General features: G+C 44.1%; 2 protein-coding genes across 6 annotated transcripts in view; one reads left to right on the plus strand and one right to left on the minus strand.

Annotated features, from left to right (window-relative positions):
- The first annotated feature begins 1,685 nt into the window (after positions 1 to 1,685).
- On the plus strand, positions 1,686 to 19,986 carry iars2 (isoleucyl-tRNA synthetase 2, mitochondrial). 5 transcript variants are annotated; one of them, XM_024261219.2, is made up of 25 exons: positions 3,316 to 3,795; positions 4,069 to 4,191; positions 4,307 to 4,460; positions 4,537 to 4,685; positions 4,844 to 4,893; positions 4,967 to 5,076; positions 5,178 to 5,265; positions 6,836 to 6,951; positions 7,238 to 7,407; positions 9,527 to 9,617; positions 9,691 to 9,842; positions 9,932 to 10,092; positions 10,165 to 10,267; positions 12,401 to 12,494; positions 13,361 to 13,450; positions 13,824 to 13,932; positions 14,045 to 14,147; positions 14,945 to 15,067; positions 15,338 to 15,469; positions 15,540 to 15,646; positions 15,717 to 15,862; positions 16,005 to 16,195; positions 17,729 to 17,873; positions 19,381 to 19,434; positions 19,518 to 19,986. In XM_024261219.2, the coding sequence occupies exons 1-25, from the start codon at positions 3,538 to 3,540 to the stop codon at positions 19,559 to 19,561; spliced, it is 3,063 nt and encodes a 1,020-aa protein (XP_024116987.1). In that variant the 5' UTR covers positions 3,316 to 3,537; the 3' UTR covers positions 19,562 to 19,986. The 5 variants fall into 5 exon arrangements, with proteins under 5 accessions (XP_024116989.1, XP_036066605.1, XP_024116987.1 ...); XM_024261221.2 differs by lacking the exon at positions 3,316 to 3,795 and adding an exon at positions 1,686 to 2,038 and having other exon boundaries at positions 19,381 to 19,986; XM_024261218.2 differs by having other exon boundaries at positions 3,317 to 3,795; positions 19,381 to 19,986.
- rab3gap2 (RAB3 GTPase activating protein subunit 2 (non-catalytic)) overlaps positions 19,980 to 23,196 on the minus strand; it is a gene marked incomplete at its 5' end in the record, with an annotated part of 37,769 nt that continues 34,552 nt past the window's right edge. Inside the window, 10 exon segments of the mRNA XM_024261217.2 lie at positions 19,980 to 20,491; positions 21,021 to 21,185; positions 21,274 to 21,495; positions 21,568 to 21,657; positions 21,735 to 21,950; positions 22,195 to 22,269; positions 22,342 to 22,377; positions 22,448 to 22,518; positions 22,667 to 22,733; positions 22,851 to 22,957. Coding sequence (XP_024116985.1) covers positions 20,336 to 20,491; positions 21,021 to 21,185; positions 21,274 to 21,495; positions 21,568 to 21,657; positions 21,735 to 21,950; positions 22,195 to 22,269; positions 22,342 to 22,377; positions 22,448 to 22,518; positions 22,667 to 22,733; positions 22,851 to 22,957 — 1,205 coding nt within the window.

Here is a 23,196-nt window from a genome sequence, read left to right on the forward strand (position 1 = left end):
TTTCTTATGAAAATCCTGATGCGGCCCGGCCTCAACTAGATTCCGCCTCCAGCGGCCCCCGGCTGATTTGAGTTTGAGACCCCTGCCCCAGACGTTCGACATCAGACCCACAAACGCTTATTGAGCCATCTGGTTAATTTATAACTCTAATAACTTGTGATAATGGAAAAAAATCTTTAAAAAAAATTAGGATTATAAGAAGTTAATCAGAAAGCAGCAGAGGAAGAATGATTATTCTGACATAAAATGACTGAGAAATAACTGTTTGTCAATGTAAGTCAATGGTTCTTTGGCCTTTTTGCAACCCAGTGGTACTTCCTATATGAACACGGAAATAGGGAGGGCTTGCTCTGTCCAGTTATTATGCAGTCTATGGTTTGAAACTAGTTTCAGAAAGATCCAGGCTCTCGGGCAGAGAGTCCCCTCATTTATAAAATTCCAAAGTCAGTGGTCTCTACAGTCCATGCCTGGAGGGAGATTAAGACCTGTACAACAAGTTCCCCCTGGATGTTTAGAGTAATAAATTAAATGAAAAGTTCAGGCTGAAGTGTTTCATAGAGTGTAATGTGAGACGAGGGCTGGTGGGGAATTGAAGGGCCGTAGTCCAACATGAACGAATCTATTATTCACCCAGTGGGAAGGAAAAAAATAAAAAAAATAAAAATTTCAGTGAGCGTACAAAGAAGTTGAGATGGGTGAGACTCCCAGAGGACTAACAGAGCAATTAGTCAATATTTATGGGGAAAAGTTTCATTCAGGTTAAAGTTGAGGTCCTTCAAGTGCCAGAGACTTCATAGCAGTGTCAAACATCACAGAATGACTCCAGACTGAAATGTCAAACATCTTTTATTCAGAGTTTAAAAGTCAGAGGAAGTAAACTTGATTTTAAACCAGAGTTCCTTTAAATGTTACATCACAAGCCATTCAAATCCACAAGTTACCAAGACAGTGTTTACTACAGGAGCAGATTCCATGCAACCTGTGGAAGCTAAACATGGTCTAAAGAGTGGAGCTCCTGTTCAAACCATTTCCACAAAGATTTTTTTTTTTTTTTTTTAATAAATGCAACAAACAACTCTCCATGCGCCCACAGTCCAGAACAGCCAAAGAATCCTTCCAGCTACTGGAACCAGCGATAGAGAAGAGGGGCCACAAAAACCAACGGAAGCAGCAGGGTGGAGCAGCTGGAGCCGCCCATGGTAGACACTGCACTAGAGTTTGTAGAGGAGTTACTCTGCAGGGCCTGAGCCTGGGCCACCTGCGACAAAAAAAAAAAAAATAAAAATAAAAAAAAATAATAATAATAAGTTTGTGCTCAGGTGCTCAAATGTAAGCCAGGAGTGTTTGTGAGCACACAGGCAGGTTCAGAGAACAGCTTTCCCGCACATTTGCAGTTTCAGCTTAATAAATGCCACGAACCACTCAAAGCGAGTCTTCGGAAAAAGAGAGGAAAAAAAGGACAAACCAGCAGTAAGACGTGGACCGTCAGGACCAGGACTGCCAGCACTGCGCCGCACTTCTGGATCATCTTCAGCTTTCTTCGCGCTCGAGTCCGCAGAGAGAGAAGGATGTGAATGAGGCAAGAATCGCGGGCGCGCGCTTTAAAGCCTGGTGACGTCATCAAGCAATGAAAGACACCTGCTGCAGGCCGCCTTCAGGGAACATCCGACAAACGAAAACTGGAACGGTGTGACGATAACATTGCTCTGTAGCGGACAGGTTGACCTGGGGGTGTTTGAGGTTCACTAAGGGTTCTAGGTTCAGTGAACGCACCGGCAAAGACGCTTGTTTTTTGGGTTCCTTATGATGAACTACTTGCTGGCCCAGGGTTGTGGTTCTGATTCAAGCTGTTGTGCGGGTTTGGACTTTTAGAGTTCTGTTATTGAATGAATCAGGGAAAGGGTGGTGAACGTTGTTGATGGAGCCAGGACTTTTAGAGGGTGTTCCCTTTTCTCTGAGATGGTGTGATCTGAGAAGCGTTGGTTACGGCCTACATCGCGGCAAAGTCAAGGCCCGGGGGCCGGATCCGGCCCGCCAGGTGATTACATCCGGCCCACCAGATCATTTTATGTTTTTGTTAATGGCCCAATCTTATCTTGCACTGGTAACATATCGCAACACATTCTCATTCCCAAGTCGTCACATATTGATGTTTAGTTGAGGACCCTCTGCTTCAAAAAATGTAAATTTACGGGCGTTTTATGTCGAATTAAATCAAGGCTCCCCAACCTCTGGGCAGAAATCCGGTATCAGTCTGGTAGTGGGACGTGGACCAAACTGGTATCCTAACCCTAACCTACCTGGCACCAGACAGTCTCTACCAGACACGGATCAGTATTGGTTATGGATGCCATATCAGACGCGGACCAGGCTAGGGTTAGAGTATTGGGTTAGGGTACCAAGAAGAGGAATTAATGATTTTAATTCATACGACCCAACCAGATCAATCTATCTGAGGCAAATCGTTCTTTGAATTGACCTATACTATCATGAAATTGTTTGAATAGATAATTTGATGAATTATCTTGTAAAATACCATTTGGATTGAGGAACAGCGGGTTTATTTTAGTATAATGTAAAAAAAACAACCAAGTAGCATCATAGCAGACAACACACGTGCGATGCAGCAGAAACCGACTATCATTCCACATATTTAATTTATTATCTTGAAGAAATACAAAGAATCTGGAAAAATTCACCAGCACTCTTCAGCACCAGGTATTTATCTCTGAGTCTCATTGCTGGAAGTTTGGAATCAAAATCAACTATGAATCGCATCAACTATTATAATTGAATTGAATTTTTGTTAAAAAGTGTTACTGCTTACCAGCAAATAAAGAGCTCTGAAACAGATTAAATTAAGGTGTCTCTCTACGGGAAGGGGACACTACAATATTTTTTTAAAAATCAGATAGGTACACTGGATTTGGCTAAACTGTTGAACTCAACTTCATAAGAATCATAACCTACAAGTTGGTAACTGAAGGTGTTCAACCCTCCCTTCAAAAGGCCCAGTAAAGGACTTGTTGACTCAGTGTGATTCACATTGAGAATGTCTCAGTCTGTAACCCATGCTTTTACTGAAATTCTGAGAATTGTTCTTTTTGCAGAGTCATTGAGTAAGTCTGATCCAAGGAAAACAAATGATCGATTGAATGAATGAATGAATTATTGTGCAATTAAATTTTTGTTTTTAAAAAAAGCCGTGCTTTAAAAAACATACAGTCTGGTCAACAAATCAGTTTAATTCTAATTCTAAACCAAAAGGGAATAAACAGCGACGTCGTGAGGAGTGCGTATGCAATGGAAGAGCAACGACACATCTGACCCCACTGGCTTTCCGTACTTGTCCTTTCCTTATTTTCTTCCGGAGGAAACTAGCTGTTCGGAACCAGACATAGACTGTATATAAGAATAACAGTCATTGGAACCAGAGGGCGAAACATGACAACACAGTGAGAGCTTCTTCAGCCTCCACAGCGGCGTGGCGCTCTCGTTTCAGCGGGTTAGTTCGGTAAAGACCGTTCGCTTCTATCCATGATCCTGCGGCAGGTTTGGGCCGGTAGTAAGGCGTTCGCGGGATGGGGACGGAGGTCACACCGAGGCGGGGGCCTCCTCCTGCCGCGGGCTGTCTCCTCTGGCTGCTCTCGCTGCCATGGAGGAGGCAGCGCTCAGCCTGTGGAGCCAGGCTCCGCTCAGGCGCTCTACCGGGGCTCGGTACTGCTCCCACGCACCGAGTTTCCAATGAAGCTGGTGGGACGAGCTCTCGTGGACCGAGAAGTTCAGATCCAGCAGGTATGGGCCCGAAGCCAGACCCAAAGCGGTCTGTTCGTTGTTAGTTTTAGAGTAGTGTGTACATCTTGTGGAATGATTTTAAAACATCTATTTTGAGTCGTTGGCGGACACAGTCAAGTTTATAATTGTAATCAGACAGAAATCAATTCAAAGTTCTAAACGCAACATGATAAATTATCCTCACTCGTGTCAAATAATATTCCCGAGAGTAGAAGTGGTGGTTGATCTGCACGTGTGGGGCATTGGTACTCTGACGTGACTTCTGTTCTTCAGGAATGTAGTTTTGCTCAGTTGTACTCATGGCAAAGAGAAAGGAAGGCCAAGAAGACATTCTCCCTTCACGACGGACCCCCCTACGCCAATGGAGCCCCACATGTTGGCCATGCACTTAACAAGGTTGTTGTCTCCTCTCTGTTAACTGAACACATTTACTAACAAACCAAGTAGGTGATAAAATCAAAAATGATTCCTGCTTCCTGTGGATCGTGGTTGCTGCCATGATTCTCTTCAGATCCTGAAAGATATCCGTAACCGCTTTGAGATGCTCCGGGGCCGGCAGGTCCACTACGTTCCTGGCTGGGACTGCCACGGCCTGCCCATCGAGCTGAAGGCTCTGGGGGAGCTGGGCACCAGCGGCTTGAGTCCACTTCAGATTAGACGGAAAGGTGAGTCAGCTCTGACGCTTTCTGGATCTGTTTCTGGTTTGGCTCTCACGGTCATGTTTTACATTGATACATGCAGCCCGGGAGTTTGCAGAGGGGGCAATAGCTCAGCAGAAGGCTGCCTTCCAGCGCTGGGGGGTGATGGCTGACTGGGAGCAATGCTACTACACATTTGATGGGACATATGAAGCGGCTCAACTGAAAGTCTTCCAAGAGATGTACAGCAAGGTGGACACATTATGACATTACCACTCTTCCTCTTCATCCTGCAATTACGATTGTGCCTCATTCTGTATAAAGCCAACATGTAAAGTTGTCGACAGAGCCGAATTTGGGCTCTGAATCGCAGGCTTTTCTTAATCTTGTACATTTTGCTGCTCCTCAAGGGTCTCATATATCAAGACTACAAACCCATCTTTTGGTCTCCTTCATCAAGGTCCCGCATTTAACACGTTTCTTTCTGTGTGTTTCGTATTTTGTCTTCATCCTGCTTCTGCTTGCCCTTACAGAACAGCACTGGCAGAGGCTGAGTTGGAGTACAACCCTGAACATGTGAGCCGAGCCATTTACGCCACTTTTGCTCTGACAACGCTGCCACCAGGGGTCACTGCAGAGGAGGGTACCTGGAACACCTCACTCATGAGAATACAAACTGACACTTCTGATGGATCCGTATTGTGGAGATGTTTACTCATTCTGAGCGGGTGTGTTCCTCATCAGGTCTGGACAATGTCTCTTTGTTGGTGTGGACCACTCAGCCTTGGACCATTCCTGCCAACCAGGCAGTGTGCTACATGCCAAATGCAGAGTAAGATTAAATAAATTCCCTGGTAGTTTCTGTGACTCTGCTCAGAAAACGATCCATTGCTCTAAATCAGATTTCATTCTAGTTGACAGCTCACTGTAAACTAGAGTCCAAGTACAATTCTCTGAACTCAAAAAGAGGCTTTCTCCCTAAAGAAGTGTGTGAAGCTGTTATTCCGTATGACAGCTTCATACAAAGTTGAAACTGTCATACGTTAGGGTGTCTACAGATCCTGAAGTCTGAAAGATCTTTAAATGAATTTGGCTAAAATCAGGCCTAAAACATTTACCCGTAGTTGTTTTAACTTCTGATGAAAAGGTCTTTCATTTTTGTCTTGAAAATGTGATGTGACTTTAGAACAAAAGCATGTCTAGGTTGCTTTGATTGGTAACTGGTGGGAAATCCTTTAACCTCAGCTAGATAATTAGCATGTGTTTGTTGGTGCAGGAAAATGGGAGAGTGTAAATTCATGGAGAAGTGACTTGAAAATATGGATAACCTGAAGTCAGGTCAGAGAGGTGAACTGGATGCTGAGGGTGTTGATGAGCGGTGACCTGATGACCTTTTAAAGACTGTTAAGATCACCTGTTGCTGCTTACTGCTTACTTTCATTTCCAGGTGGAGTTAATGAAAGTGAAAGAAGTTTTCATTAGTTAAAAAAAAACTTGTGGTTTGTTATCAAGGCTACCAAGTTACACAAACATTGCATTAAGATTTGAGAAAGACAATTAGAATAATTTTTATAAGGGTTTAAAATATTTTTTCCTGGAGTAGTTTGCTGTTACGGGCTGCACGGTGGCGCAGTGGTTAGCGCTCTTGCCTCAAAGCTAGAAGGCCCCGGTTCGACTCCCGGCTGGGACCTTTCTGTGTGGAGTTTGCATGTTCTCCCCGTGCATGCGTGGGTTTTCACCGGGGACTCCGGCTTCCTCCCACCGTCCAAAAACATGCTTCATAGGTTAACTGGTGACTCTAAATTGCCCCTAGGTGTGAATGTGAGAGTGGATGTGTGTGATTGAGGCCCTGTGACAGACTGGAGACCTGTCCAGGGTGTACCCCGCCTTCGCCCTTCAGTAGCCGGGATAGGCTCCGGCACCCCTGCGACCCCGAAAGGGACAAAGCGGTCAGGAAAATGGATGGATGGATGGATAGTTTGCTGTTGCAAAATGTTCTGATTACTGATAATATTAATAATTCTGAACAATAATAATAGTGAGGATTTGTAATGTTTAAGACGTGCCATATGCTAGTTTGTTCTTAAACTATTTAATGTTTGCAGTTTGCATATATGTTTGCTGAACTAGACATGAAGTTCATTTTCTTTTATTTAGATTCTAAATGGTCTTAAAGGGTCTTGAAAAGTGTTAACTTGAACATCTGTGGACGCCCTGTACTTGTACTTGAATGTGGCGTGCTCTTTACAGTGCAGGTGTGCATGCTAACTGATTCCAGCAAAGCTGACACATTCTCAAACAAACCAATCAAATGAGCCCCACTAAGTCAAACTTTTGAAGGTGAAATGTGTCGGTCAGTAAACTCTGCAGTAACCGTGCTCCAATCTGTTTCTGGGTAACAGGTACTCGGTGGTAAAGAGGGCAGACAACTCTCAGCTGCTGTTGATAGCCACGGAGCGCGCTGCCAGTCTGGCAGCTCTGCTGGGCACCGAGCTGAGGAGCATCAGCACCTTCACAGGTGAAAGCTGTTCTTCTTCAGGGCATTTCTCTTCACAAAATACAGTCAGGAGAACATTTGTAAAGTTTTGGAAGACAAACAATATTTTGTCTCAGCGCAGCAGAACCTTTCTACTGAAATCTCTGACATGTGATTACTACTACTACTGTGTCTATCAGAGACGGCAGGATCACATCATTATATTTATATTACACCTAATGGAAAATGTTTCTAATAGTTACAGCTGACAAGTATGTCGTTGGAAATGTCCTGTTGGTGTCTTGAAGCTCCTTCTTCTTTTGTGAAGGTTCTCAGCTTGAAGGTGGGATGTACACACACCCCATGAATCCTGGGGTGCTGGTCCCTTTACTGCCAGCCAATCATGTGACCATGGCAAAAGGCACAGGATTGGTCCACACAGCACCCGCCCATGGCATGGATGATTACAGCGTGGCCTCACAGTTCAAACTGCCTGTGGTGGGTTGCTTTACTGAAATATTTCATGCTGTCCTGACAGAGACAGGACTAATGTCTCATTTTTCTCAGCTGGAAGAAAAAACTCTATTCTTTTGAGTTAAACCTTCTATTCCTGCCTGTTGACAGACGCCTACAGCTTGTTCCAAATGATTATGCAAATAGTATTTAAGTGTCAGAAAGATCAAATTTGTTGTTTTTCAATGAAACTCATGGATGATTTTGTATTAGGGGGCTCTTTGGATCATCAGTCCTGTGATCCTTAGTTTTCAAGGTCAGGGGTCTGCAACCAGCGGCTCCGAAGCCACTTGTGGCTCTTTTACCTCTCCATAGTGGCTCTCTGGCTAAAGACAGATACAATAATATTATTCCTTTTATTTATATTAGTTAAGTTTATACATTTATGACTGAGGTGAACCTCAAAGATAAACTATATAATTTATTTAACTTTCATGATGTCTCGTATGCGCTTTGCTTTCTCCAGAATACACAGATTTCAAATACAAAGCAAAACTTTGTTAAAAAGTCTGATCCTTTATGAGTTGAAAGCACAAATTATCTTATGCTGTCCAGAGCTGCACTGTTATGATCCGGTTTGGCACAAGATGTCTTATTTTGAAATGAATTTATACGAGCTTCTGTCAAACATAAAAACAATTTCACAATTTGAGAAAATAGTTTTTTTTTTCTGCTTTTATAAATGCCAGAAAAGAAGCATAATTCATATATATCATTAAAAATAAGACTTTGCGGCTCCTATTGAGTTTTGATCAGTAGAAAACAAGCCCAAATGGCTCTTTTACTGAATTCAATTAAAGGAAGAACTACTAAAGAAGGATGTTCCACATTATTAAGCAGACCAACATTTTCATTAGCTGCATGGTGGTGCAGTGGTTGCCTCACAGTAAGAAGGCCCCGGTTCAAGTTCCAGCAGGGGGACCTGAAACAGAACCACCAATGGGACCTACCTACCTATCATACTATGAAGAGATTTGTGGCTGATTCAGACACACTCAGGTTGGTGCAGATAAAGTTGATGGATGGCCTCCATGTTCCTACAAGGCTGTGACGTCAGCAAGGAGGTGGAGGAGTCATGGTCTGGGCTGGTCGGCCCTTTGGGGTCCCTAAAGGTGTGAAAATGACCTCTGAAAGGTATGTGGAGTTTCTGACTGACCATTCATTCATTTTGTCCTCTTTTTCCCTTTTGGGGTCGTGGGGGTGCCGGAGCCTATCCCAGCTACTGATGGGTGAAGGCAGGGTTCACCTGGACAGGTCGCCAGTCTGTCACAGGGCCTCAATCACACTCATTTACTGTAGTTCACTTTCGGCTTATCCCTTTTGGGGTCGCCACAGCGTAACAGCACCCACTGTTTGACATCAGTGATTTGGCAGAGTTTTTACACCGGATGCCCTTCCTGACACAACCCTGTACTTGAGGGGCACAGGGACCCAGTTAGGCTGCAGCGTCAAGGGTCTTGTCTAAGGACCCAATCTGGGTGGGGATCAGTGGACAACCCAAAGCTCCTGCATCCCAGCCCTTCACCTAGCCCACTGAGCCACCCAGCCACCTTACACACTCACATGTACTCCTAGGGGTAATTTAGAGTCACCAGTGAACCTATGAAGATGTTTGTGATGAAATGGCTTTAGATTTCAGTAAATATGACCTCCTCTAACTGTTCATTTTCCGTTCTTTAGGATTTATAAATGTTGAGGAGCTCTGTTGTGTTTAATAATGTGGAACATTTGAAGGGTTTTATTAAAAAAAAAAAAACGGTTATCTCTAGGAGGTTTGTTCAGTAACATTTAATATAATGGTTAGTGACTTGAAAACAATACTGACTGTATTTTAGGAAAATCATAAAATATATAATTCGCATGATAATTTGGAGCGCGCTGTAAATTAAAAAAACGTCACACTTATTTAATGACAAGTGTTTTTTAAATCAGTCCTTATATTTTTGTTGCTTCGGATCATTTTTGAGGACACGTAAGCAGCTTTAATGTAGTGAAGTTTGTAGTCTCCTGTTTTGTGTTAAGGTTTAAATGAAGCTCATGTTGTAGTTGGACCTGTGTTCATGCAGGGCTGTTTACAGCAGTGTTTGTTTGTGTCCTGTCTCAGGAGTGCATGGTGGACGAGGATGGCAGGTTTACGGAGCTGGTTGGACCTCAGCTGCAGGGCCTGTCTGTGCTGACTGAAGGCACTGATAAAGGTAAACACTACAAACAAACATTGTGGAGAAACAGTTGTGTTGTTCTGATGTGTTTCCTCTGTTGCCTTCTTAGTGATTTCCATGCTGAAGGAGCGTGGAGCTCTGGTGCTGGAGCAGCAGTGCGTCCACAGTTACCCTTATGACTGGAGAACGAAGCAGCCGGTGGTCATAAGGCCCAGTAAGCAGTGGTTTATCAACACACTGTCACTCAAAGACAAGGCCAAGGTGAAAGTGACCAGCGCTGCTGTCTGTCTCTGCTGCACACAGAGGTCTTAGCTGTGCAAATTAAGCAAAACATGGATGTGTGTTTGCAGGAAGCGCTGCAGAAGGTTCAAGTTTTGCCAGAATCAGCCAGAGGCAGTCTACTGGCCATGTTGGACCGACGGACCTACTGGTGCATCTCCAGACAGCGCAGCTGGGGGGTCCCCATCCCAGTCTTCTATCATAAAGAGAACGGAGAGGCTCTTGTTAACAAGTGAGCCGGCTCTGCACAAGCGCACCAGCAGCTTTGCGCAGAGCCTGCTAACCATGAATCTGACCTCTACAGAGACACGGTGTCCCACATTGCGAAACTTTTCAAGGAGAAGGGCAGTGACTGCTGGTGGGAACTTCCCATCGAGACCCTGCTGCCTCCACATGTGCTGAAGAAGGTGAGGGACCAGAAGTTTGGACAGGAAAGACACCTGTTCACCTGTGGGGCTTTTTGAACTTAAAAGAAGGAAGATATGAACTCTGTCAATTCTGCACACGCTCTGTGTTGACATAACACCTGAGTTAGAACCTTTCTGTCTCTTTTTGGAACTTTTGTAGACTTGTCCTCATAACACAGTTAGTTAGCTGTGTGTATTACACTGATTATACTCTTATTAAGTAACTACTAAAATGTAAAAGTGACGTATTTGTTTGTGGTGGTACTTAGGCTCATCTTTGAGACTTGACCGTCCAGATGTTCAGAGGTCAGGGCTGTGGACAGGTGATTTTTCAGTCCTGTGAGGGACTGTTGGGGGTGAAGGAGCTTCATACTAAGCTTCCTGAGAAAAGATTGTTTTAATGAATGCATTTCTGTTCAAACAAAGCGTCCCTCAGCTGACAGGTTGGGGTGTCTTTCTTCTCTGTCCTCATATTTGTCTAGACGAGCTGGGTCTCTTTAGTAAGTCTACCTCTGTTAGGAGCAGGAGAGCAGACAAGATCCTCCAAAAGGCTCAGGAACAGCTGATTCATGAAACGATTTGACTGGTCAACTTCACCATCAATGTCTCGGACCAGAAGTTGGACAGTCTTTACCAGAAACTGTACCTGTAATAAATGTAATCACAGAGTCTGCCTTCAGAACCACTATTTACCTGTGGCAGAAGCTGAACAACTTGTCTGAAAGTCTGCAACCTTGTCCAATGCCAAACTGCCACAACCAAGTATACTAAAGGAGGGAAGGAATGCATTCATGAGACTCGGCAGCAATGAAGCCATCACCATACTTCTGGCTGACAAAGCTACATGCTCTCTTGTCTGGAACTCTGCAAACTTCTAAAATAGTCTTACTCTTGAATGATCAACAGAGATAAAAATGAAGGATGACCCCACCAGCAGCTACAGGAGACAGGTGATTTGGCTGCTTGAAGAATCTGGAAATGGAACAGGTCATTGATAGGAGAACTTACCGCTTTACCACAGGGATACCTCTGTCTGTCATGAAGATCAGGGAACTGGAACCAAACACAGATATAACCTTTGATGTAACATCCCTTTCCACCAGCATCTCCACCACCAATGGAACTGGAGGAGGTTGGCACCCTGGTCAGCAGAAGCAGTCTCACCCCAGATCAAATATCTACAATCCTGTGCTGGAACATCTCTTACCTCAGCTACAGAAGAGAGATTTAGAGATATAAACGTAGCTGTGTCACAAGCTCCCCAATGTCTTCCAATTGTTGCCATTTTGTACATGGGGGCAGTGGAAAATCCAGCCCTATGCTCCTAGAGATTACCACCATCACACTGGCTCTGATATGTGGATGACGTCTAGACAAAGAAGAAAACCAAGATGCATGCCTTTACTGAGCACTTCAATACAGTGGACAGGAATATTAATTTCACCAGAGTGGACATCATGGACAACCAGCTTCAGACATCTGAGGTGAAGAAGGCGACCAACAAATACAAATCGACAGGAAACCCACACAAGATCAATACCTTTTGTTTCACTCAACCACCAACATAATCTGGGAGGAATGAAAACTTTGAACCGCAGGGCAAACCAAATGACCTGAAAAAAGAAAGATTTTCATTTCAAATCAGCTCTGAAAACGAAGATCCAAACTCCAGTGTGACCACACCCTACCATCAAGAAGAGAGGCTTTTCACTCTGTCCACTTAATGAGCCGTTTCATTGCAGGAATGTGGGTACCCACCCGAGGTGCATGTGGGACTTGATCCCAGCATGCCACGCTTCAAGGAACAAGATTTAAGTCCAGATGCTGGGACTGAACCGGAAGATGTACAGTTTATACAGTTAAAAAAACTGGAACAGGATCTTCTGTCTTTCAGGCTGGAAGGAAGAGCTGATTCAAAGCTCTTCTGCACTCTCACCTCTCTTCTGCTTGTCAGCCAGTCCAAGTCTCAGCAGTCATTGGTCTCCATAATGACATAAAGTACCTGGAGAATCTGTTTGAGTTGTGCAGGATCCTTGTGAATGTAAAAAAACTGAAAAAATCACATCATATTTCCAGTGTAAAGCATATTCAAGGGAAAACACTAAAAAGGACTTTTAAAATCTATGACTTTAGACTAAAGCTGGAGTGGCGAGCGACTTTGTTCGAGGTGAAGACGTGCTGGACATCTGGTTTGACAGTGGATCCTCATGGGCAGCTGTTCTTGAAGGCAAGTCAAAGCATCCAACTACATTATTTCTCCCATGTTCATTTTATTTCAATGTGGAATAAAGAAGTTGGTAGAATGTTCGTGTATTTGGTACATGGTATGCAGGAAGGTTCAAAATGCATCATTTTAGAAACTTCATGCTGGTAGTTTGCCATCAACAGATGTCCAGCAGCTGGAGACGTGGCTCTTATCTCTCTTAGAGATAAATTAAAAGTATAATACAATTGAAAGTTAAAAAAGTAAAATTTTCATGGTATGACCTCTTTAAATTTCTGGAAGATCAAGAAAACTCTCAGACAGATCAGCTGCATGATTGTTAGGAAAGTCCAAGCCCAGGCTTGACTGCAGGATCCTCCAGAAAGACTCTGGAGTTGTGCTGCACTGTTCTACTGTCAAGAGTCATTATACGAGGCAGTATAAGTTACTAACTCTGCAGGGGCCCCTAAACACCAATATTTTGCTTTTTGTTATTTTGAAAGGGTGAACAATGGAAATTAAAACTATTTCTTTTGACACATCAAAAGAATATTTCATCTATAATCTGATGCCTTTAGAAGATTTTTTGATCTTTCTTTATACACAATAATATAACATTTTACCACTCTGTGTTGTTTGATTTCTCCTTCTTTGCAGATCCTGAGACTCAGTTAGCTGAACAGTTGTTATATTTGTATATATTGTATACATTATGTTTTATTAGCAAAAAGATGTGATGTTGGACAATACTTCTGCTTTTTAACTGCGCTGACTTCATGCATTTTTCAATCTGTGAAGCAGAATGATTTCCATCTTTGCCATTTGTTTTCATAAATGAACCTTTTTTGTGCCTCATCACTGTCTGAATGTGGTTGTACTGTCATCTGCAGAGGAGGTGCAGGAGGAGCCTGAGGAGCCTGAGGAGCCAGAGTCGCGTCTCAGCTGGCTCTCCTCCTCGTTCCGCAGTCCTCTTGTTGCAGGTTATTGCCTCATTCAGCTGCAGGGGCCCGTGCTGCAGCTCTTTACTCTGGTGTGAACACCCTCAGGCTGCCTGTGTTCTAGTTTTCATCACTGGAGGAGGCTCCTTCTCAGGCTGCAGCATGGAGCTGAAGCTCTCCTGTTTGCATGCATATCACCTCTCTGATTAACCCAAACTCCACTTTGTCTTCCTGTCACTGCTTTTGGTGGATGTTTCTGGTTGGAGATGGGCGGAGCTGATTGATGCAGCTTTGAGGAGTCTTTTAAACTAACCGTAGTCTTTCTCCTAAACTTCTTCTCAGGGCTTGTTTCTTTACCATGCCAATGACTGTAAAATATCTTCTGTCTTTCATGTTCTCCTGCACCCTCCTGCAGAGCTGGACTCCAGGGCAGATGTGTGCGTGGAGGGGAAGGACCAGCTGGGGGGCTGGTTTCAGTCCTCACTGCTCACCAGTGTCGCTGTGAGAAACAAAGCGCCGTACAAGTACGTCTGCTGTCAGGCAGGAGTTTGATGCAGATTCATTTACGTTTAGATTGAAATAGACTATGGTAAAAGCTTTTTTTGTTTCTTTGGAATGGAAAACCGTGTGGTGCAGGTGTTTGGTGGTCCATGGCTTTGCAGTCAGTGAGACGGGAGAGAAGATGTCCAAGTCCCTGGGAAATGTGGTGGATCCAGATGAAGTCATCAATGGAGGAAAGGTGAGGACATGCTTACAGGCAACATCTTTTCTGCTTTCACTACTTTTCAAAAGTTCAACATCAGCTAAAAATGGTGGAAAAATCTGCCAAGAAGAGTTTAAGATTTAATATCTTCTGGTTTGAAAATCTGCTGCTTCAAATGACTGAAGGTTAGAAAAAGTCAGGCTGCTTAGAAACAAAGGGGAATTTATCATTTCTTTACATGTATTTAACAGTTAAGCGTGAGAAGGAAGGGATGATGCTCTGGCAAGACTTTGAATTTCACCATCCAACTTATTTGAGCCTTAAAACAGCTACTAAGGCCCAGTCCAAATGCTTCCCTTCCCCTACATTTGAAGGGCATTTTCAGTGCAAGTGTCCAGAATATACGTATATATATATTTTTAAATCCGACCCTCCAAACAGAGGGGTCCAAAGTCCACCATCACGAGAGTAATCCACGTCGCGCTGAGAAGCTCTTTTCTTCACTTTGGTGATCTCCTAAACACAGAAGTTTACATTCAAATGTAAGTAATGACTTTATGTTGTAGCATGACCTTTTTAAAGTCATAAAACCGCTGTTGTTATGTATATTCAAGCGCTGGAAGCTCCATGCTAATGCTAGTGGACCGAGATTTATTGATGACATCATATGAGACACTATTTTTCATAACTCTCCATTTGGAGGGGTAAATGAAGGGAGAAAGGAAGAGTTCAGATTGGGCCGTAGATCCAGCTGCTGATGTAATGGCACATCTTCAGGAAACGGAAGTTGAAAAGAAGCTGGATGCTCCTCTTCTGCCTTTTGTCTCTGTCAGGATGAAAGTGCGCCTGCTTACGGTGCAGATGTGCTCCGCTGGTGGGTTGCTGAATCAAACATCTTCTCCGAACTCCAAATTGGATCAAAGGTTCTGAACGCAGCTCATGACAGCATCAGTAAGGTACTGAGAGGTGAAAGCAACTGCTCTGGGGCCGCTGGCATGCTCTGGGCTGCTCTGGGCTGCTCTGGGTTGCTCTGGGTTGCTCTGGGGCCGCTGGCGTGCTCTGGGCTGCTCTGGGCTGCTCTGGGTTGCTCTGGGCTGCTCTGGGGCCGCTGGCGTGCTCTGGGCTGCTCTGGGCTGCTCTGGGCTGCTCTGGGCTGCTCTGGGCTGCTCTGGGTTGCTCTGGGGCCGCTGGCGTGCTCTCAGCTGCTCTGCTCCTTTCTCCTTCAGCTGAGGAACACGCTCCGGTTCCTGCTGGGTAATCTGCAGGGATTCGACCCACGCACTCAAGCTGTAGACGCCAAACAGATGCACTATGTTGATCAGTACATGTTGCACCTGCTCCGCGAGTACAGTATGAAGGTGAGAGCACGTTCCTCTTTTGCATTCAAGCTTCCTGTGCTGCTAATGAAGAGCTGCTGCCTGTGTGCAGGTCACAGACGCCTACAGTGAGTTTGATGCCAGTCGAGTCATCCGCCTCCTCCAAGCTTTCATCACCAGAGACCTCTCTAACTTCTACTTCAGCATCATCAAGGACAGGTTAGTCAGTAAACAGTCCGTTTGATGGCAGCAGGTATGCTGAATGTGGGCCATCTTCTGCCTCTGCCAGGCTGTACTGTGACCCCGAGGATTCTCCGGGCAGAAGATCCTGTCAGACTGCGTTAGAGGAAATCCTTGATGGTGTGATCCGATCCGTCGCTCCTATCCTGCCACATTTAGCTGAAGAAGTTTATCTGCTTGCTCCTGGACATGAGAGTAGGTGTCACAGCAGTATCCTCTCCCCTCTGTCTGCCTACAGCTCTACATATTAGTATGTGAACACATTAGTCATCTCAAAGGCTCAGCTTTTGTGCACACACTTGTGGATTAGTTTGTTAGGAGGATGCTTCCTTTGCAGAAGGAGAGACTTTGTTCAGAAGTGGTTGGATCAAAAGCAGCTCTGTGTGGCAGCGTCCAGGACTGGAGGAGGCTGTGGAAGGTGCATGTGCCATCAGGGACTCCTTTCTGTCTTCCATTCCTGGCAAAAATGCTGCCCAGTACGACCTCACTATTGCCATCCAGCCTGGACTCCTGTTTGAACTCATGGAGGTAAGCTGGATCTGGACGACATTCTATGTGTCCTCTGAAGGGAGGAAATGAGACCCAGTATGGTTTTATGTGGACATCCTCCAGACACGTGCATATCACGTGCACACCCTGTGCATCTGTGCGCAGTCAGCCAGAACTGTGTGGAACTTATCCTTTCAGACACCTCAGATACACTTGCTGCACGCACTGCAATGGTATGTTCAATTTCATAAGGTGGTCACATGAGACTCAAAGTACCTGCAAGACACACCTGCACCTCCCCTAAGACACAACTTTAAATCCCCCCCTCCAATGAAAATCTTGTTTTTAGAATTTTTAACATGTCCGTGTAACAAATTGTTTTTACAGTATTTCTCCTTTTAAAACTCAGTCAAACACACTTTTTGAATGAATGATCTTCTTTCCATCAACAGCTCTGCTGCACATGCACTAAACCCTCATCTGTTCCTAGTGTCTAGTTCAGGTTCTGGAGAAGAGAAGATGGTATCTTCACATTGACTGCAGTCAAATGAGCCGCCGTTCACATTTCTGTGGTCAAATCAGCATCACTGGATTTTTGGTGTGAGTTTCATCCAATACTTACGGTAGCAGGACTGAGAACGCTGGAAAATCTCCACCAGACTCCACGGAGCTTCTTGATGTGACCACGGAAATGTGAACGGCGGCTCATTTGACCGCAGTTGGAAAGGATTGTAAATCAATGAAAGAGCATTTTGATGTTAGCTTTGATTATTTTATCAAGAACTCTGAGAAACCAATGATTGAATGTATTGATCACAGTCAATAAACATTGGAGAATTAGCTAAAAGAGTCTTTGGTGAACTGGAAGGAGAAAGAATCAGGATTTTGGAGGAAGTTCTGTCCATGAAGATCTTCACTTCCTCGTCCAGCTGACATCCGGATCAGAACCATACGGCTGGACATTACCCAGATTGATGGAGGTTTTTATGGAGCAGTGGTGAAGATTTACGCTAGAGAGACACAGAGCTATCATAATCAGACAAAGGGGGATCAGGGGCGGAGCTCCAAAAGCCACGCCCCCTCAGAGGAGATTTTGGAAACAGAGGCTTCAGATCAACATGAAAAATGGCTTTTTAAGACATTTAGGGTGAGGGATTTTGGTTAAAAACTTCATAATCAAAATTAAAACATTAATGGGAACATTTTTAATATAAAAAATTGTTATAGATGTTAATGGTCTCGTTCCTCATTACAGTGTCAGATTAATAAGATAAATGTTGTCCTTTGAGTGAACAAAGGGTTACAAAAGTTGAGTGTGTCATGAAGGATCTTAAACTGGAGTACTTATCAACAAATACAATGATGACTGTCTGCAGCTTCACACGATGCCATTCAAAAACACAACTCTAATGTTAGCTTGTGGGTGTGAGGGGCCTTGTACAAACCTTTGAATTATTTTTCTGCATTTTAAGAAACTTAATTTAATACATGATGAAATATGCCGCCCTAAATATTCTTAGATCTGGACTTTCTAAATCAAAATCTGGACAAACTGACTAGCATCTGTTTCAGTCTCTCCAGGAGGAGCCCACCTCCACCTCCTCCCAGCTGGTGGAGCTGATGATGGCAGCTCGGGTCAGCCTCGCCACGGAGCTGCCACGGGACCTGAACCCACAGGCTCAGGTGAAACACGGCAGCTTCCTGATCAACCTGGAAGGTGAGGAAACAGCTGGACCAGTGATAGACCCACAGACATGTAATATCCACCGTTGGTCTGATGCTTTGCAACCTGAAGCTCCAGAGCACATGTGGCTCTTTGGGTTTAAAAGAAAATACGAACAATTTGACATCAACAGTAATAATTTTGAGTTTGTCGTTTATGTTGAGATTTTTTACACGCCAGATAACTGTCAATACATTAATTCGCTTTTTTTTTTTTTTTTACTCAAAGGGGTTTATTATTAGAATAAGCCTAAAGCACGTATTCTGATCTTTTGCTGCAGAACAGTGGATAGTTCAGGGGTCAGCAACCTTTAACAGTAAAAGAGCCGTTTGGGCCCGTTTTCTTCTGATCAGAACCTAGGAGTTTCAAAGTCTTACTTTAGCCTTTTAAGAAATTTGGATTTGCTTTCATGACCTTCTGTTTTCTATTAAAATATATAAATTATGTCTATTTTTCTGGCAAAAACAAAAGTAAAAATATGAAAAAAACCTAGCATCTCTCAGAATGGGATATTTTATAACAAATGCTGTGCAGCATAAGATATGTGCTTTTAACTCAAAAGATCAAACTTTTTACCAAAGTTTTCCATATAAAATCAGTTCATTCTGGAGGTAGAGTTGAACAAACAAGACGTCTTCAGGTCAACAGGATGTAAAAACCTACATAGTTTATCATCTATGTGAACCTCAGACATTAATTTATACATTTCACTAATCTGAATTAAATAAATGCAAATATAGTAATTCTCACTTTAAAGATTTGCTATTTTACTTTTCTTTTATTTATTTTTTTATTCTTTTTTGTCCTCGGCAGTCTTACTCTGCTGGGTTTTGTTATTTTAGTTTGGGGTTGGACCTTGGTAGTCTTAGTTTTCAGGCTTTGTTTATTTGTTTTCTTTCGGTAGTTTTGGTTAGCAGGAGCTGCTGACTCTGACAGTCGACATGTCTGGGTCAGCAGTCTCCATGACTTATTCTGTTTGACCAAGGAGCCACGTGTGGATCTGGAGCCGCAGGCTGTAGACCCCTGCTCTAGTTGTTGTAAAGGTTTAAAAGTCAAGAACTGCATTTACATGTAGGCCATATCTATTTTAAAAATTGTATTCTACAGCAGTGCTGTCGTGTTTACATTTGATTGCAAAAGGAGAAATGATGAAAGAAGTAGATTTGCTGCAGCTGCAGGATCCTTTTTGATACAGCGTATCCAGCACAGCCACAAAACCATAAATAAAGGAACTGTGCTGCTCTCTGGATCAAATGACTCTTAGCATGAACTCTTTAACACCTGAGGCGTCGTCAGTGACGCTTAAACACTAAATCTTTAATGTACTGTAACTTTTCAATTATGTTAATGGTTGAAAAGTTCCAGTAAATCAAAGAACATAAACAGTGGAGCTCTGATGTTAAAGGCTGCAGATCTGTTACCTGGTGTAAAGAAATGATCAGTAAACAATTTGCATAAATATCTAAGTTTAACACATGAATCCATTTGTTTGGTTTCTTAGGTGGTTTTATCCGTGAACAGAGTCCCTTCAGCATCGCAGTGGCGCCCTCTACTGGTATCAGATGCCCGCGCTGTCGTCGCTACATTTCTGAATCGGCAGACTGCTTGTGCACTCGCTGCCAATCTGTTGTCTCTCAGACTCACTGAAAGGCCCAGCACCACAACACCCTTCCAGATTCTAGAGAGGACGGTTGGACCTGCAAGAATGCCAGAGGAAGAGGAGCGGAGACAGTGCAGAGGTCCTCCTTTCCTGTGTCTGCTTAGGTCAAACAGGAGCAAGAAGCTTTGATTTAGTTTTTCTTACAAAGACAACGGGATGCCATGAAGACGAGTTATGGCAGCATTGAGGGTAACATTTCCTGTTTGAACTTTTCATCAGTAGAAGAATAAACTATCAAACCAAGATCTCCACGTGTGGAATCCAAAGCGGCTGCAGCCCTGTATTGTTGGGGATTTCAGTTTCTCTGCTGTACTTAGTTTTTTTCTGTTCAGCGACAAAGAAGTTCATGAATGCGTCTACTGGAGAAGATGGGGATGAATTCTATCTTTGTAAAGCAGATTCTATAAACACATTGTAAGTAAATGGGGTTGAGACCACCACACAGTTTATCATAGCCTCTTTATTTCTTAGTAAAGCCAGTGAAAGCAGTTGGGCATAGAAGGACAGGCAAAGTAAAAATAAGGCTCTTTTTTATTTACATCTGTTGACTAATAGAGAGCTGAGAAACAAAACTCATGTGGCACAAAAGAGGATTTTTGAAGGACAGAAAGTCTTATTACCTTCAAAACAGAACCTGACAATGTTCTTTTTAACCCACAGAATCAATCCAGCTTATGATTCATGCACAACAATTTGATGACGTAAAACCTTATAAAAGCAGCTTCTATGACAGAGACATGATGAGGATGACTGTATAACCTCCATCAAGACACCAGGACAGCCTCTTCCTGCTGCTTCAGTCCTCCTCCGTGGTGAGGACGTCCACAGCCTCCAGGAGGTGCAAGGCCAGAGAGTACTGGGCATGGTTTTCTGGCAGGATCTCAATCAGGCGGCTCACCAAACGGCTGGTCTGGGACAGAGGCACTAGGGGGCAGCGCAGCTCACTGGGGTCCTGCAGGACAGGAATGATAGTCAATCCAAGGTCAAACTACGAGGTCATGTCTGCTGGATCAACCAGCACATTTGTTGATCATCTCTGAAAATCTCTTATCAAGCAGCAAACTAGCAAGAGTCTTCTTTAGATTGGTGCTCACTCAGCAGGGCAGTAACCATTCATCTCAGCACCGTACCTCAGACATATTGGTCTGGTTGGATTGAAGAGATATAAATTAAGTCAATGATTGGTTCCATCACTAAATGTCTTTTCTTCATTGGTAGTGACTGCTTCTGTTGAGCTCACTGACTGGTTACGTCTGGGGTTCACAGTCCCTCATTCTTCCTGCTGGATCATCTCAGAGACACACTGATCACTTAGCTTAGTTAGTCTGAAGTTAATCACAATAAACAGAATATTTCCTCTCCAAAGACGCAATTTGCCTCTGGGATACTAAACTTCTGTTCAGATATGTTTAGGAGAAATGTCCCTCAGAATATTTCTCTTTTAAGATAAGAACAATTCAGGGTGGGGTCGGGTCTCTTACCATTGCCTTCAGCCATGTGCAGAGGGTGGGGGGCAGGCGGGCCAGCAGCTCCATGGCAGCATGAGTCTGGCTCTGGCTATGCAGCAGAGAATAACTGAGTCTCTGACCTGTCAGAACCAACAGCTGGGAGCCCAACACATCTTTATCCTCCACCTCTAATGTCAGCTAGAGGCAGAAACACAAATACAAGCACCCAAACATGCATACATGATGGATATCAGAACATTTCTGACTGCAGCTGGTCCGGTCTCACCTCTTCAGCACGCAGGTCCAGGCCTTGGTTGTAGAGTTCACAAACAAGGTGTCGTCGCAGGATGTCTGGGTTGACCTGTAGAAGGCTCCCAAGTTCAAGACATAGAGAGGGCCACCAGTCAGCTTTGGGTCCAGAGGAAGGAAGGGTCGTAGAGCTGGAAGAGGCCGAGGTGGACGTGTCGTCTATGGCCTGGACCCAGCCGGTCAGCACCCGAAAGAGGAACTGAGACACATGGGAGGAGTGATGAGGAGAGAAGGAACATTGGATCTCTTTCTCTCTCTGAATTCCTCTCACCTCCTGACGCAGTGAGACCACACTGGGGTCCATGTCTCCACTGGGCATGAGCTGGATGGTCGTCAGCTCTCTGAAGAAAGCGTTTTTACCCTGCAGAACAAAAACACTGCTACAGTCGAGCAGTTTTCATGCTGACGCCACACTTCTGACTGAGACTTGCTCCTCACTTTGCTGTCAAACAGGCTGAGCGGTTTAACCTTGACACTGAAGGTCATTGCAGCATGTAGCAGTGAAGCTAACAGACAATGATGCTGGACCAGTGGATAGTGGACTCCTCTTTGCTCCAGGGCCAGTTCAGCTATGGATGCAGGTCCACTGGCTCCAGTCCACACTTCCTCCACAGACAGCAGTGGAGCAGAAAGCTCCTGCACGGCAGAATCTGCCTGCAGACAGCACCGTCTTCATATTGTTAGGGACACATGCTATCAGATTAACAGATGTAAATGTTCATGTTCAAGCAGAGGAGGGGATGAACACCAAGAAACTTCCTCATGCACTTCCAATGCAAAGCTTCAAAATGCTTCCCCTGTGTTTCAGCCACTGCTCCATGCTTTCTTCTGCTCTCTCTTTACTTACGCAGAAATGTAAAAAAGACAAAGGACTCTGAGAAACCAATAATCCAGTCACCTCCATGAGGATCTGCAGCAGCTGGACACAGCAGCTCAAGAAAAAGGTCATGGCTTTGTCTCCCATCCCGACATCCTGCACACACCAGCATGTTCTCTCATCACTCAGATCATCTGGATTCAGCTTCACCAGCAGAGTTTAACTCACCCGTCGACATAAGCGATCTTTGGGTGCTTTCCCAACCTGAAAAAATGAGATTCTGATAAGTTTCCTGGTAAAGCTCTTCATGACATATTCTAACCTGTAAAGTTACCTTTTCCATGAGAAAGGCAGCTGCTGAGAAACGCTTGACAATAAATGTACTCCACATCATGGTGGAAATACCTGCAAAGATTTCCAACACTTTAGCAACCACCAACCTCCACCTAGAGAAGGTCTTTTCTGTTCTTCTCCTCCATTTGAGAGGCCTCGGCATGTCGGGAACAAACCTCTGTTTGTTTCCATTAAAAACAGATCAAGAGTCACTACTGACCAAGCTGAATATGAGGACTGGAGACCAGTTTCAAATGCTCCACAGCCCAGGACAGGTATCTCGCTTCCTAAGAAGACAAGCATATTTATGCAGGAGGAAAACCCGTGAGTGAGTTTTGGGTCACATTTAAGCAAGAGTTCTGAGAATTCTTCTGAGCTCAGGTGTGAGGAGTTTGAGTATGCACCTCTGGGTCTTTGTTCCACTGAACCACATACTCCCAGCAGCAGTGAGCAAAGAGGAGAGCAGGGGACAGGGAGTGTGGGAACCGCTGACACACTGACAGCAGGAGATCTAGGAAACAAGACACACATCAGGAAGTGCGTTTACATGAGCAAAATGTTCTTGATCGGATCAAAGATCAGATTAGAACAGAAATGTGCACATGAGCCTAAAAAGCTTGATCCGATTATAACAAACATTTGATTGGAATAAATCATTCTGGCATGTGCAGAACTGTCTAAAACGCCGGAAATAGTTGTAAAAGAAAAAATAGTGAGTTCAGTTATAAACAAAGATGCTGTGTAGAGCGA

This window comes from Oryzias melastigma, unplaced genomic scaffold (genome assembly GCF_002922805.2).
Source record: "Oryzias melastigma strain HK-1 unplaced genomic scaffold, ASM292280v2 sc00184, whole genome shotgun sequence".
NCBI classification, from domain to species: Eukaryota; Metazoa; Chordata; class Actinopteri; order Beloniformes; family Adrianichthyidae; genus Oryzias; species Oryzias melastigma.

What these genes read in the sequence shown, in the direction of transcription:
- iars2 (XM_024261218.2), top strand. Translation starts at nt 3,538, where the DNA reads ATGATCCTGCGGCAGGTTTGGGCCGGTAGTAAGGCGTTCGCGGGATGG. An exon ending in TTTTGGTCTCCTTCATCAAG is followed by an intron (nt 4,894 to 4,966) that starts GTCCCGCATTTA and finishes TTGCCCTTACAG; the next exon opens with AACAGCACTGGCAGAGGCTG. An exon ending in GCTTGCTCCTGGACATGAGA is followed by an intron (nt 15,863 to 16,004) that starts GTAGGTGTCACA and finishes CTTCCTTTGCAG; the next exon opens with AAGGAGAGACTTTGTTCAGA.